This window comes from Oncorhynchus masou, chromosome 28 (assembly GCF_036934945.1).
Source record: "Oncorhynchus masou masou isolate Uvic2021 chromosome 28, UVic_Omas_1.1, whole genome shotgun sequence".
In the NCBI taxonomy this organism is placed as follows: Eukaryota; Metazoa; Chordata; class Actinopteri; order Salmoniformes; family Salmonidae; genus Oncorhynchus; species Oncorhynchus masou.
Window position 1 is genome coordinate 3,413,974 of NC_088239.1, and position 16,333 is coordinate 3,430,306.

The 16,333-nt window shown below is 39.5% G+C and overlaps 1 protein-coding gene across 1 annotated transcript in view; it reads right to left on the minus strand.

The window, feature by feature from the left end:
• si:ch211-161h7.4 (serine/arginine repetitive matrix protein 2) overlaps positions 1-15,062 on the minus strand; it is a 66,456-nt gene extending 51,394 nt beyond the window's left edge. The window contains exons 1-3 of the mRNA XM_064941135.1: positions 14,521-15,062; positions 14,293-14,336; positions 6,875-6,942 (exon numbers count right to left, since the gene is read on the minus strand). Of these exons, the coding sequence (XP_064797207.1) occupies positions 6,875-6,942; positions 14,293-14,336; positions 14,521-14,544 (136 nt within the window). The 5' untranslated portion in view covers positions 14,545-15,062. The remainder of the gene's footprint in view (positions 1-6,874; positions 6,943-14,292; positions 14,337-14,520) is intronic.
• Between the last annotated feature and the right edge of the window lie 1,271 nt (positions 15,063-16,333).

Consider the following 16,333-nt stretch of genomic DNA (forward strand, 5'->3'; position numbering starts at 1 on the left):
TTAAACATACATGTCCAAAAGTATGTGGACACCTGCTTGTCAAACATCTCATTCCAAAATCATGGGCATTAATATGGAGTTGGTCCCTCTGCTGCTATAATAGCCTCCACTCTTCTGGGAAGGCCTTCCACTAGATGTTGGAACGAGGACTTGTTTCCATTCAGCCACATGAGAATTAGTGAGGTCGGGCACAGATGCTGGGCGATTAGACCTGGTTTGCAGTAGACTTCAAACTCATCACGAAGGTGGGGTTGAGGTCAAGGCTCTGTGCAGGTCAGGCAAGTTCTTCCACACCGATCTCAACAAACTATTTCTGTATGGATCTTGCTTTGTGCACAGGGGCATTGTAATGCTGAAACAGGAAAGGGTCTTCCCCAAACTGTTGGAAGCACAGAAATGGTTTATCCATATTATTGCCCATGATTTTGGCATAAGATGTTTGACGAGCAGGTGTCCACATACTTTTGGTCATGTAGTGTAAGATATTAAATTCCATGAAAAAAAAAAACACTAAATAAAGAGTTTTACACTATCGGTCAAAAGTTTTAGAAAACCCCTTGAATGAGGTGTTCTTTATTTTAGCTATTTTCTACATTCGAGAATAATAATGAAGTAGTGAAATAATAGTGAACTACGAAATAACTCTTGTAGTAACCAAAAGTGTTAAACAAATAAAAAAATCTATTTTATATTTCAGATTCTTCAAATAGCCACACTTTGCCTTGACGACAGCTTTGCACAATCTGTATGCATTTAAATAAAATAAACAGGTGTGCCTTGTTAATGGTTCGTTGGTAGAATTTTTCTTTCCTTCTTAAGAACCTCTACGCGGTGTTCCCCCCGCGTTATGGGTGAGCTGACAGGCTAATCACATTAGCCTGAGGTTGTAAGAAACAAGAAACTTTCCCAGGACATAGACATATCTTTGATATGGGCAGAAAGCTTACATTTGTGTTAATCTCCCTGCACTGTCCAGTTTACAGTAGTTATTACAGTGAAAGAATACCATGCTGTTGTTTGAGGAGATCAATGAACATGTACCACTGTGCAAAGCAATTAGGCAGATTTGGGCAGACGTGATACAACATTTTGAACAGAAATGCAATGGTTATGTTCACTGTATCTGTCTAAAACTTTGCACATACACAAAAATCGTAATTGCACCAAACCTGGAATAATACATTACGGCCTTTCTCTTCCATTTCAAAGACGATACAAAAAAAACATTTTTAAAACATGTTTTTTTCCATTGTATTATATTTTACCAGATCTAATGTGTTATATTCTCCTACATTAATTTCACATTTCCACAAACATCAAAATATTTCTTTTCAAATGGTAGCAAGAATATGCATATAGATTTTGGTATGTCATTTTAGGAGAAAATTGAAAAAAAGGTTCAAACCCTTGTGTGTTTGAGCCAATCAGTTAACTTGTGACAAGGAAAGGGGGTATACAGAAGATAGCCCTATTTGGTAAAAGACCAAGTCCATATTATGGCAAGAACAGCTCAAATAAGCAAAGAGAAACGACAGACCATCATTACTTTAAGACATGAAGGTCAGTCAATACGGAAAATGTCAAGAACATTGACAGTTTCTTGAAGTGCATTTGCAAAAACCATAAATCGCTATGATGAAACTGGCTCTCATGAGGACCGCCACAGGAAAGGAAGACGCAGAGGATAAATTCATTTAGCAGTTACCAGCCACAGAAATTGCAGCCCAAATAAATTCTTTAGAGTTCAAGTAACAAACATCTCAACAGCAACTGTTCAGAGGCGACTGTGAATCAGGCCTTCATGGTTGAATTGCTGCAACAACAAAAAAACACTACTAAAGGACACCAATAAGAAGAAGAGACTTGCTTGGGCCAAGAAACACGAGCAATGGACATAGACCGGTGGAAATCTGTCCTTTGGTCTGGAGTCCAAATTGGCAATTTTTGGTTCCTAACGCCATGTTTTTTTGAGAACGGATGATCTCCCCATGTGTATTTCCCACCATAAAGCATGGAGGAGGAGGAAGTGTTTTGGTGTGGGGGGTGCTTTTGATTTGTTTAACACTTTCTTGGTTACTACATGATTCCATGTGTTATTTCAGTTTGATATCTTCACTGTTAACTTTTCATGGCTGCAGGGGCAGTATTGAGTAGCTTGGATGAATAAGGTGCCCAGAGTAAACGGCCTGCTCCTCACTCTCAGTTGCTAATATATGCATATTATTATTAGTATTGGATAGAAAACACTCTGAAGTTTCTAAAACTGTTTGAATTATGTCTGTGAGTATAACAGAACTCATATAGAGAGAAATTCCACTTCCAGTTTTTTTTTTCTGGGGTGGCAGATCTTCATCTAAGCTCTCATTGAAATTACAGCGAGACATGGATGAGTTTTCACTTCCTACGCCTTCCACTAGATGTCAACAGTCAATAGAATTTTGCCTGATGACTCTAATGTGAAGGGGGGGGGGGGGGGGTCGAATGAGACCGGAAATAGTCACCACTGCCACAAGTTGACCATGCATTCACTATGCGCGTTCACAGGGGAAGCACCTGCGTTCCATCGCTCATTTGAAGTCATTCTAATTCTCCGGTTGGAACGTTATTCAAGATATATGTAAACAACATTCTATTGATTCAGTACATTGTTTGACATGTTTCTACTGACTGTTACGGAACTTTTAACATTTCGTCACGTCACAGGGAACGCGCTTTGTGACTTTGGAATTGTTTACCAAACGCGCTAACCAAAGTAGCTAATTGGACATAACGGACATTTTCGAACAAATCAAGCATTTATTGTGACCTGGGATTCCTAGGACTGCATTCTGATGATGTTCATCAAAGGTAAGGAAACATTTATCATGTATTTTCTGGTTTCTGTTGACTCCAACATGGTGGCTAATTTTGCTTCTGTTTTGAGCGTCGGCTCACATTATTGCATGTGTTGCTTTTTCCGTAAAGTTTTTTTGAAATCTGACACAGCGGTTGCATTAACCTCTCTGGGCAACCCGACACGCAAGCGTCCCACCTTGCCAACAATAAATGCAAATGCGCTACGCCAAATGCTAATAGCACTCGTTAAAACTCAAACGTTCATTAAAACTCACATGCAGGGTACTCAACTCAAGCTACACTCATTGTGAATCTAGCCAACAAGTCAGATTTGTAAAAATGCTTTTCGGCGAAAGCATGAGAAGCCATTATCTGATAGCATGCAACACCCCGAAATACCAGAAGGGGACGTAAACAAAAGAATTAGCGTAGCCGGCGCTACACAAAACGCAGAAATAAAATATAGAACATTCATTACCTTTGACAAGCTTCTTTGTTGGCTCTCCTATATGTCCCATAAACATCACAATTGGGTCTTTTTTTCGATTAAATAGGTCCTTGTATACCCAAAATGTCCATTTTTGAAGACCGTCAGAGCCAGGAAAAAGAGTTTTTAAACGCAACGTTATTTTTTAAAATTAAAAAAGTTGGCTATAAACTTTGACAAAACACTTCAAACTACTTCTGTAATCCAACTTTAGGTATTAGTAAACGTTAATAAACGATCAAATTGATCATGGAGCGATCTGTATTCAATAGCAACAAGTTTGGAAAACGTCGTAGACTTTTCCGGTTGCATTTTTTCCAGCTGTGGACCTGAAGACCAGATGTGCCTATAACTCAGATGTTGAAATGTTGCGCGATTTTTAACAGAATGTTGAAAAAAGTAGCCCGATCTCTAACAGGTTTTAACTTGTTATGGCTGCAATCCCAATAACGGGATCGATATGACAACTACCAGTGAAAATAGACAGACCACAGAAATCTCATAATTACAATTCCTAAAAGATACGTGTCATATCATTTTAAAGCTATTCTCGTTGTTAATCCCACAAGTGTCCGATTTCAAATAGGCTTTTCAGCGAAAGCACTACAAACGATTATGTTAGGTCTCCACCAAACCACAATAAGCACAGCCATTTTCCAGCAAAATATAGCATTCACAAAAAGCAGAAATAAAGATCATTCAAGGTTAGTGATGAATTTTATCTTCATCAGATGACACTCAGGACTTCATGTTACACAATATATACATGCATGTTTTGTTTAATAAAGTTCATATTTATATAAAAAAAATATCTGAGTTTACATTGGCTATGTAGATTCACTAGTTCCAAAAACATCAAGTGATTTTGCATAGCCACATTGTTTCAACAGAAATACTCATCATAAATGTTGATGATAATAACTCAAAATGATACAACAACAAGGTTCCAGTTTAAGAAAGTTTACTAAACCGTATGAACACACAAGGTAGCCATCGCACATCAGGCTAGGTCCATCAACAACAAGACTTCCCGTGCAGGCGCACTCTTGACTGAGTGATAGCCCCGTAATAACAGAAATATAGGGATACTTAAAACATGAACTCAACAATCTCCCCCTTTTCTTTAAAGACAAATAAAACATCAACAACATAATTAAATGCCCAAGTATTATTCAAGTTCCCCATTAAAAATGAGTTGTCTGACAGTTTGTATTTGTATTACTCAAGCTGTCACTCGTGTGATGTCTTTGTCAAAAATGTTTACACAATAGTGGCCTGGTTCAAGAGCCACTGGTTGTTGAACATCACTGCCTTGTATTTGTCCATGTCTAGAACAGCCCCTGCCTTCTTGAGGGAAGCTTTGCTTAATAGTAAGGGGATATCTGTAGGGACCACCTCTGTTTCAATGTGAAACTTAGTCTGACCAATTTTTGCAGGTATCTTAACTCTTGGTAGAATGGACGATTCTCCCATCTCCAAATTTGAAAGCTCTGTTGCTTGGTGTGCCAATCATATTTTGTACTTCTTTCATATTTAGTTCACTGACATAGCTATCAAGCCATTTTGCACCACACACTGTCCGTGTACATGCAGTATCAATCACAGCAGATCCTAAGGATTCAACTATAAAGATCTCAGTATCAGAAGCAGATTCGTTTGAAAACAATGTTACACTGCTCTTCCTGTTAGTTTAACTTGTTAATTTTTACGAGGACATTCTTTAACACAATGGTAAGTGCTTTGACAAATAGCACATTTTAATCTCCTTCATATTTGTTCAGTGGATTTGTGGGAAATGGCGCCCTCTTCTGGTTGTCTTGAGAACATGACTTGTTGGTGCTTTTTCTCTGCTGCTCAGTGTAATATGCTGTGTCACTCACTTGCATTTCATCTGTTATTGGCTCGACAGACGTCTTTTCAACCAAAATTATTTTTAGTGCTGACTTCATTGATGCAAAAGTCAGCACAGTACAAGCAGTCAAAGCCAACTGTTTCTAGACAGACAGCAACTTGAAAGCTAACACTGCATCCAGGAGAACCATGTCGTACTTGCGCATCCTATTGTACATGTTAGAAATCAATGACGTAGTCAGTCATTGCAACCGAAATATCAAATCAAATTGATTTATATAGCCCTTCTTACATCAGCTGATATCTCAAAGTGCTGTACAGAAACTCAGCCTAAAACCCCAAACAGCAAGCAATGCATGTGTAGAAGCACGGTGGCTAGGAAAAACTCCCTAGAAAAGGCCAAAACTTAGGAAGAAACCTAGAGAGGAACCAGGCTATGAGGGGTGGCCAGTCCTCTTCTGGCTGTGCCGGGTGGAGATTATAACAGAACATGGCCAAGATGTTCAAATGTTCATAGATGACCAGCAGGGTCAAATAATAATAATCACAGTAGTTGTCGAGGGTGTAGCAAGTCAGCATCTCAGGAGTAAATGTCAGTTGGCTTTTCATAACCGATCATGACTATTTGTAACCATTTGCATTTCTTTAAATAAGGGACTTTAATTTTGAAGGCGAAACACAAATTCCACTAATGTGGCTAATCATTATTGTGGCTAGCTTCACATATGTGCTGCATGCCCCTTGGCTTCCAAAGAGCAAGTCGAACACTGGGTAATGCCTACCATACATAATACATACAGTTGAAGTCAGAAGTTTACATACAGTTAGGTTGGAGACATTAAAACTCGTTGTTCAACCACTCCACATATTTAGTTTTGGCAAGTCGGTTAGGACATCTACTTTGTGCATGACAAGTAATTTTTCCAACAATTGTTTACAGACAGATTATTTCACTTATAATTCACAGTATCACAATTCCAGTGGGTCAGAAGTTTACATACACTAAGTTGACTGAGCCTTTAAACAGATTGGAAAATTCCAGAAAATTATGTCATGGCTTTAGAAGCTTCTGATACGCTAATTGACATCATTTGAGTCAATTGGAGGTGTATCTGTGGATGTATTTCAAGGCCTACCTTTGCGTGTATGTAAACTTGACCCACTGGGAATGTGATGAAAGAAATAAAAGCTGAAATAAATCCTTCTCTCTACTATTATTCTGACATTTCACGTTCTTAAAATAAAGTGGTGATTCTAACTCACCTAAGAAAGGGATTTTTTAAGATGAAATGTCAGGAATTGTGAAAAACTGAATTCAAATGTATTTGGCTAAGGTGTATGTAAACTTCTGACTTCAACTGTATATTCTTTTTTTTATTTAACTAGGCAAGTCAGTTATTAAGAACAAATTCTTATTTAAAATGATGGCCTACCCCGGCCAAACCCTCCCCTAACCCGGACAACGCTGAGTCAATTGTGCGCCACCCTATGGGACTCCCGATCACGGTCAGTTGTGATACAGCCCAATCTCGAGCCAGGGTCTGTAGTGACACCTCTAGCACGACATGCAGTGCCTTAGACCGCTGCGCCATTCGGGAGCCCCCCCATCCCCACCTCCTTTATACGTGACTTTGGTCAGGAATCTTTGTTTCCATTGACAACATGTGAGAGGATGAATATTAAAGTGAGTATATTTCTTACCCAAGTTTTTGAACCAAGTATTGGAGTCATCAATGTCCAGTTCGGCATTTCCCTTCATGGTTGATGCGCTGACAGAACAGAAGAACATCAACATAGAAAGCAGTTTTTATTTACTAGTATTTATGACGATGGCTAACATTAGTATAATCAATGTATGACAACCTGATGACTGGTTCCCCCATGCAAATTCAGCAAGTCTCTGCAAGCCTGAATGTGCAAGTATCTGCAATATGCAAGTCTCTGCAAGCCAGAATGTTGAAAGTAATCATATTTACACCTCCTTTACCGGTTGTCCGTGCTGTTGGTCCTTTTGACGGTAGGGGGTTGAGATCGGGTATCCACAGGAAAATGTTGCTAACCCAACTTTTTCCAGCGCCAATAGGGTGTCACTTGTAAACAATAGTAGAATGTAACCGAACATAGCCGACCCAAGCAATTTTCCTTATTATCAGCTGAAATAACTTGTGAAATTTGCCAGCTGCTTGCGTGAAACAATGTTCATTCTGTGGTTTGATTAAGCTCTGCCATATTGTGCAAGTGTTGCTCTCATAAAACAAAACATTTAAATATATTTGACCCAAAACAGCTTTTGGACATCAGCACTGCAATCACAAACCTCAATTTCGATGACAATTTCTACTTCAAAGAGTTGTCAGCTCTGGACGTTATGCTTACTCTGGCCCAGGCCCTAATCCCCGGGACTCGAACGGGGAAGCGATGGCACAAGAGGCAAATGAGCAAGGATTCCGGCGAGACTATGTTGGTGAGCAAATAAATTGCCTCGATCCTTCTTTCGATTGACAAACGTACAATCACTAGAGAAACTGGACGAGCTCCGCTCGAGACTATTCTGTCTGCAGGACCTGAAGAACTGTAATATTCTATTTCTCCGAGTCGTGGCTGAACAAGGACATGGATAATATACATCTTTCTTGTTTTTAAACGCATCGTCTCGACCAGACTCTGGTAAGACTAAGGGAGGAGGGGTGTGTCTTTTGATGCACAATCATATGATGCATTTTGAATCATAGAATGCAAAATACATCATACGGTGATGATATCTGTATTTTGAAAGTTAAATATCTTGAAAATTACTTTCAAGCAAAACATTTTGGGACGATGTCAACAATTGCCTAATGAAACAAATTCCAAAAGATAATTTATGGGTGGAATGTTCCTTTAATAGCAGCTGGAGTATGAGCTCTAATGTTTAGAAAGTCTCAAGTTTTTCCTCACCAGAGTAAGAATACCTCATGACAAGCTGCAGAACATACATAGCTGTATTTACCACCAGACCGCACTCAATGAGCTGAATAAGGCCAGAACCAAACAACATGCAAATCCTGAGACGGTGGCCTGTGATTTTAATGCAGGGAAACAAATCTGTTTTAACTCATAATTACCAGGATGTCGCCTGTGAAACTAGGGGCAACAAAACTCAATCACCTTTACTCCACACACAGAAACGCATACAAGACCCTCCCTCGCGCTCCCTTTGGCAAATCGGACAATAACTATCCTCCCGATTCCTGCTTACAAGCAAAAACTCAAACAGGAAGTGCAAGTGACCCGCTCAATAAGGAAGTGGTCCAATGAAGCGGATGCTAAGATACAGGACTGTTTTGCAAGTACAGACTGGTATATGTTCAACGATTCATCCGATAACATTGAGGAGTTTTACGACACCAGTCAACGGCTTCATTAATAAGTGCATCGACGACGTGGTCCCCACAGTGACCTTACGTACATATCCTTACCAGAAGCCATGGATTACAGGCAACATCCTCACTGATCTAAAGGCAAGAGCTTCCGCTTTCAAGGAGCGGGACACTAATCCGGACACTTACAAGAAGTCTCGCTACAACCTCTTGTGACAGGGCTTGCAAACTATCATGGATTACAAAGGGAAACCCAGCCGCGAGCCGTCCAGTGATGCAGGTCAACCAGATGAGATAAATGACTACTATGCTTGCGTCGAGGCAAGCAACACTAAACCATGCATGACAGCACCAGCTGTTTCGGGCTGCTGTTTGATCTCGTAGCCAATGTAATAAAGACCTTTAAACATGTTATCATTCAGAACGATTACCAGGACACGTATTCAGAGCATGTGTTGACTAGCTGGCAAGTGTCTTAACCTCTCTAGGGTATGTGGGACACTAGTGTCCCACCTGGCCAACATCCAGTGAGATTGCAGAGCGCCAAATTCAAATACAGAAATACTCCTTACAAAAATTCAGAAAACAAAACATTTTACATAGGTTTAAAGATTAACTTCTTGTGAATCCAACCACGGTGTCAGATTTAATAAATTATTTACGGCGAAAGCATACCTTACGATTATTTGAGAACATAGCCCAGCAGACAAATAATTACAAACAGTAAGCAGCCAAGTAGAAGGGTTACACAAGTCAGAAATAGAGATACAATTAATCCCTTACCTTTGATGATCTTCATATGGTGGCACTCAGAAGACATTCATTTACTCAATAAATGTTCCTTTTGTTCGATAAAGTCTCTTTATATCCAAAAACCTCAGTTTTGTTTGCGTTTTCTTCAGTAATCCACAGGCTCAAACGCAGTCAAAACAGGCAGACAAAAAAATCAAAATTGTATCCGTAAAGTTCATAGAAACATGTCAAACGATGTTTATATTCAATCCTCAGGTTGTTTTTAGCCTTAATGATCTATAATATTTCAACTGGACAATAATGTCGTCAATATAAAAGGTAAACAAGAAATGAATTCTCAGGACTGCGCATTGCGCTCTGTGACACGTCAGGGTCCACTCATTCTGACTGGTCTTACTCCCTCATTTATAAGAATACAAGCCAGAAACCATTGCTAGAGACTGATGACATCTAGTGGAAGGCATAGGAACTGCAATTTGAGTCCTAAGTCAATGGATACTGTAGTGGCATTGAATAGAAAACTAGAAAAAACAACCTGAGAAAAATCCATTCAGGACTTCGCCTGCTAAATCAGTTCTGTTATACTCACAGACACTATTTTAACAGTTTTAGAAAACACTCTAAAGTTTCCATCCAAATCTACCAGTTATATGTATATCTTCTGGGCCTGAGTAGCAGGCCGTTTAATTTGGGCATGCTTTTCATCCAAAATTCCGAATGCTGCCCCCTACCCAAGAGAAGTTAACTGACATTTTCAACTTCTCCCTGACCAAGTCTGTAATACCTCAAGAACACCACCGTCCTTGTGCCCAAGAACGCCAAGGTAACCTGTCTAAATGACTAACCGCCAAGTAGCACTCACATCTGTAGCCATGAAATGCTTTGAAAGGTTGGTCATTGCTAACATCAACACCTTAATCCCAGAAACCCTAGATCCACTCGAATTTGCATACTACTCCAAAAGATCCACAAATGATGCGATCTCTATTGCACTCCACACTGCCCTTTCCCCACCTGCCCAAAAGGAACACCTACATGAGAACGCTATTCATTGACTAGAGCTTAGCGTTCAACACCATATTTCCCTCCAAGCTCATCACTAAACTTAGAAACCTGGAGACCGAACACCTCCCCCTGCAACTGGATCCTGGACTTCCTGATAGGCCACCCCCAGGTGGTGTGGGTAGGCAACACGCGGACCCTCAACATGGGGGTCCATCAGGGGTGCGTGCTTAGTCCCCTCTTGTACTCCCTGTTCTCCCACGACTGCATGGCCGAGCACAACTCCAATATCATCATTAAGGTTGCTGATGACACGACTGTTATCTTTATCACAGACGACAAAGTGACAGACTATTGGGAAGTCGTCAGTGTCCTGGCAGTGTTGTCAAGTTGTGTAACAAACCTTAGCTTCATTTTAAGAAAATACCTACAAAACTATTTCTTAGATACATTCAATTTAACGGTATTGAAAAACCATCTGGTGGCTTTTTCCAAATACCCTGGTATAGAGCATACCACCCAAGCATAGTGTGTACGGCCCAGTACATCACCGGGGCTGAGCTCACGGCCATCCAGAACTTCAAAAGAAGGCTCTAAAAATTGTCAAAGACTCCAGCCACCTGAGTCAGACTCTTTCTGTCAAAACACGGCAAGCGACACCGATGCACTAAATCTGGAACCAACAGGATCCTGAACACTTTCTACCCCAAACCATAAGACTGCTAAATAGTTAGCTATTTAGCAATCTTCTTTGACCCCCTTTTGCACTGAGTATTTTGTCTCATCACATCTACACATGTATTCCTAGTTATATGTACACACAGTACCAGTTAAAAGTTGACACCTACGCATTCAAGGGTTTTTCTTTATTTGTACGATTTTTCACACTGTAGAATAATAGTAAAGACATCAAAACTATGAAGTAACACATATGGAATCATGTAGCAATCAAAAATGTGTTAAACAAAAAATATGATATTTTATATTTGAGATTCTTCAAGTCTTCAAGTTTGCCTTGATGACAGCTTTGCACACTTGGCATTCTCTCAACCAACTTCATGAGGTTGTCACCGGGAATGCATTTCAACCAAAAGGAGTGCCGTGTTAAAAGTTCATTTGTGGAATTTCTTTCCTTCTTAATATTTTTGAGCCAAACATTTGTGGGGTGACAAGGTAGGGGTGGTAAACAGAAGGTAGGGGTGATAAACAGAAGGTAGCGCTATTTGGTAAAAGACAAGTCCATATTAATGGCAAGAACAGCTAAAATAAGCAAAGAGAAAAGACAGTCTATCATTACTAAAACATGAAGGTCAGTCAATCCAAAAAATGTCTTCAAGTCCAGTCACAAATCAACATCAAGAGCTGATGAATAAACTGGCTCTCATGAGGACCGCCACAGAAAAGGAAGACCCAGAGTTAACTCTACTGCAGAGATACCAGCCTCAGAAATTGCAGCCCAAATAAAATGCTTCAGAGTTCAAGTAACAGGCATCTCAACATCAACTGTTCAGAAGAGAATCAGGCCTTCATGGTCGAATTGCTGCAAACCACTACTAAAGGACACCAATAAGAAGAAGAGACTTGGTCCAAGAAACACAAGCATTGGACATTAAGACCGGTGGAGTCTAAATTGGAGACTTTTGGTTCCAACCGCCATGTCTTTGTGAGAAGTAGTGTAGGTGAACGGATGATCTCCGCACGTAGTTCCTACCATGACACATGGAGGAGGTGTGATGGTGCTTTGCTGGTGACACTGTCAGTGATTTATTTAGAATTCAAGGCACTTAATCAGCTGGCTACCACAGCATTCTGCAACAATACACCATCACATCTGGTTCACACTTAGTGGGAGTATCATTTGTTTTTTCAACAGGACAGTGACCCAACACACCTCCAGGCTGTGTAAGGGCTACTTGACCAAGAAGGAGAGTGATTGAGTGCTGCATCAGATGACCTGGACTCCACAATAACCTGACCTCAACCCAAATGAGATGGTTTGGGATGAGTTGGACCGCAAAGTGAAGGAAAAGCAGTCAACAAGTGCTCAGCATATGTGGGAACTCCTTCAAGACTGTTGGAAAAGCATTACAGGTGAAGCTGGTTGAGAGAATGCCAAGCATGTGCAAAGCTGTCAAGGCAAAGGGTGGCTAATTTTGCTATATTTTGATTTGTTTAACACTTTTTTTGGTTACTACATGATTCCATATGTGTAATTTGATAGTATTGATGTCTTCACTATTATTCTACAATGTAGAAAATAGTAAAAAGAAAGAAAATCCCTTGAATGAGTAGGTGTGTCCAAACTTTTAATTTGTATTGTATCTACCTCAAATAACACATACCCCTGTAACATTGACTCTGTACTGGTACTCTGTGTACATAGTAAAGTAAATAAAGACATTATTTTTGTTCAACACTGACTTGTAATAGGACTGTTCTGGACTGCTGAGCCTACATGTTAGAGACGAGAGTAAGTATTTCACGCTTAGATTCTAAAAGCTAGCTAGACTAGCTAGGCTTATGTGAAGCTAGCCAAAATAAGGATGAGCCAAAATAGTGGAATTTGCAGTTCACCTTCAAAGTTAAAGTCCCTAGGAAAGTGATACAAATAATGGAATCATGCCACATTTGGAATAAATAATACAAAACAAAGAAGGAATGTTGTTATATAACTTCAAGACAACTTGTTAATTTGACAAACAAATTTGTTAATCGCTCTGTGGATGTACAGTTGAAGTCAGAAGTTTAAATACACTTAGGTAGGAGTCATTAAAACTCATTGTTCAACCATTCCACACATTTCTTGTTAATAACAAACTATAGTTTTGGAAAGTCAGTTAGGACATCTACTTTGTGCATGACACAAGTAACTTTTCCAACAATTGTTTACAGACAGATTATTTCACTTATAATTCACAGTATCACAATTCCGGTGGGTCAGAAGTTAACATATAGTTGACTGTGCCTTTAAACACATTGGAAAACTCCAGAAAATGATGTCATGGCTTTAGAAGCTTCTGATAGGCTAATTGACATTATTTGAGTCAACTGGAGGTGTTCCTGTGGATGTATTTCAAGGCCTACCTTCAAATTCAGTGCCTCTTTGCATAACATCAAGGGATGCACCATTTGGTGCAAAAACACGATTTAGTTGCGGCCCACTTTTTGGAAGCGAACCACTCGATTTCGTCCCTACGTTATATCAGCATCGAACATGTCACCCTCCCTAGGAGAGGGGGTTGACCTCGACAATTTATTATTAAAACAAGAGGCTGTCTGGATCTTTAATTTAAAAGACCCTTGCTCAAGTCGGTCTCAATGTAGACTTTGACCTGAAGCCATTCTTGTGATTATTGTGATTTTGCTATTCATTGTAAATGTTTGCAGACCTATGTATCCAAATTTTATCTATTATCGTATGCTATCCATTCATGTGTATGTTCTTTTTATATCTGAGAATTAACCAATGATATCAGGCCACATCCCCCCATGATAAGACACTTGTGTGTTTTGACACTATAAAACTAGTGATGGGCAGTGTTTGTCATCATACCCTGATGAAGACAGCTTGTCTGTCAAAACGTTGGTTATTAGGTTATTCAATTATTGCATCTGAGCTCCTAGTGTGCAGTTCTCCTTTTTCAAGTAGTGTACTCCGCTAGCCATCACCTCCCCTAAACAGGTGTGTTTCTTTCGCCTCCAAATTAACACAAATTTAGGACATTTTATACGTGTTATTCTGACTGCTATGATCGCACAGTCAACATTACCTTTGATTTGTTTAATTATTACATAAGTTATAAACTCAAAGTTACGTTAGCTGATTTAAAATTATCATAGAACCAAACGTAACAACTTGACAGACCTTATTTTCGGCGTTTTTACAAAAACACGTTTATTTTCCTCATAGGCTTTGTCCAACGAACGAACCAAGGCAGAGTTAATACCTACACACATACGCCATTACCATTTCTCTATACCGAGTTAACTAGAATAGTCTCTTACCTCGTTTTAATGGAGAAGTACCGGCGCTTCTTCTGAGGTCTCGTCTGTGGAGAGATAGACATTTTGTAGTCGTGATTATCAGCTGGGATAGTTAACGTTGTTAGCAAGTTAGCTACCTAAAGTCATTTAAGTTAGCTATTTTTTCAGTGCATATGGCCATTTTTGTCTGTAATGTTAGTTTGATAGCCAAACGTAGCATGTCATTACTTAGCGAAAATAAATAGCTACCAGATTTGGGTATTTGGAGTCCATTTCTGTCCGTGTAGACAAATGTATTTAGCCCGTTAGCGTGATAATAAATCGGTCTAGCTAGCATAGTACAGCCCGACCGCCATTTCTCCCAGTTCGTGAAAAATGAGTTTTATTTGCACGCTGAAACTAAACTTGCCATCAAGTTAACATATACCCGTATCCTTATTTCGTGAAAAATATATATCTATGTTTACAAGGCCGAAGACGTTGTTGACACACAAAAAAATAATTGCCCGCGTTAACTTCAAACACTGCCTCTGTAGTCCCGGAAACTGCATTACATTCTACTAAAACACATTACCCACTTGCCCATGCGTCAAGATACGCGGTGCATTCCGGGACAGGGCATTCACTCCTTCAATGAGCGAATGGGTGTCAGCTAAAAAAAAAACATGAATTACGTCATCAAGAAGTACAACGTTACAAATATTTTCCAAGTTGTGAGATAATGAACGTGTTTTCTGTAATATCTTATAGCTTTGAATTCGTGACATGTACTTTCGAGGAAAATAGTCAGGGATATTTTGACTCATACGTTTAATTTAACATTTTTGCTAATCTATTAAAGCTTGCTGTTATTCTTTTCTCTTCCTTTTCTAATATCTCTGATATCACCGTCTTCTGCTTCTTCAATGGTATTATTGACGTCCGCAAACAATTATTAAAGATGCAGGCCGCCACCTACTGTATGGGTTGTAAACTATAGAAAAAAATATCCAATATACGAAAGGGGGAAAAACCTAAATTCAAAAGACAAAAATGTCACTTTTTTTGATACATACAAATAAAACCATCATACTGCTTCAGTCACATACCTATTCAAGTCACCTCCCTGCAGGCTCAGGGGCCCTGTGAGTGCAGATTTCCTTCAATGCCTCTAAAATAATTTTCTATTTATGTGGATGATCTTTAAAAAAAATGTTGGTCTGATGTGATAAATAAGGAGCATCCAGACGCTAAACTTGATGAATTTATTATTATGCAATTATTGATAAACATGCACCTTTTAAGAAATTGACAGAACATTTAAAAGACTTGATGAGCAATTGAAAAACTATGGTTGAAAGAGATGGGGCAAAAGGAGTGGCTGATACAGCAGTTCTACAATTTAAAAACATTACAATACATTCACAACAGATTAAAGATGGCGCCCACAGACATGGTAGCTCTGCTTTTAGATCTCTTTCCAGAGAAAGATCAGGGACTAACACTCTGTTTCACAGAATCATGGCTCTCTGTGGATATACTGTCCCCATCCATAAAGACAGCTGGGTTCTCAGTTCATTGAGCAGGCAGGAAAAAATAAATCTCCGGGAAGAAGAAGGGCAGGTGGTGTATGCTTCATGATTAACTACTCATGGTGTGATTGCGATAACGTGCAGAAACTCAAGTCCTTTTGTTAACCTGACCTAGAATACCTCACAATCAAATGCCGACCGTATTACCTGCCAAGAGACTTTGCTTCGGTTATAGTCACAGCCATGTATATTCCTTCTCAAGCCGATACAATGGCAACCCTCAAGGAACTACACTGGGCTTTGAATAAACTGGAAACCACATATGCTGAGGCAGCATTTATTGTAGCTGGGGATTTTAACATCAATTTTGAGGAGAACACTACCGAAGTTCTATCAACACATTGACTGTAGTACTCTCTTAGGGAAAATACTCAACTATTGCTACTTCAACTTCCGCAATACCTACAAGGCCCTCCCCCACCCACCCGTCGGTAAATCAGATCATGTCTCCATTTTGCTCATATCTTCATATAGGCAGAAACTCAAACAGG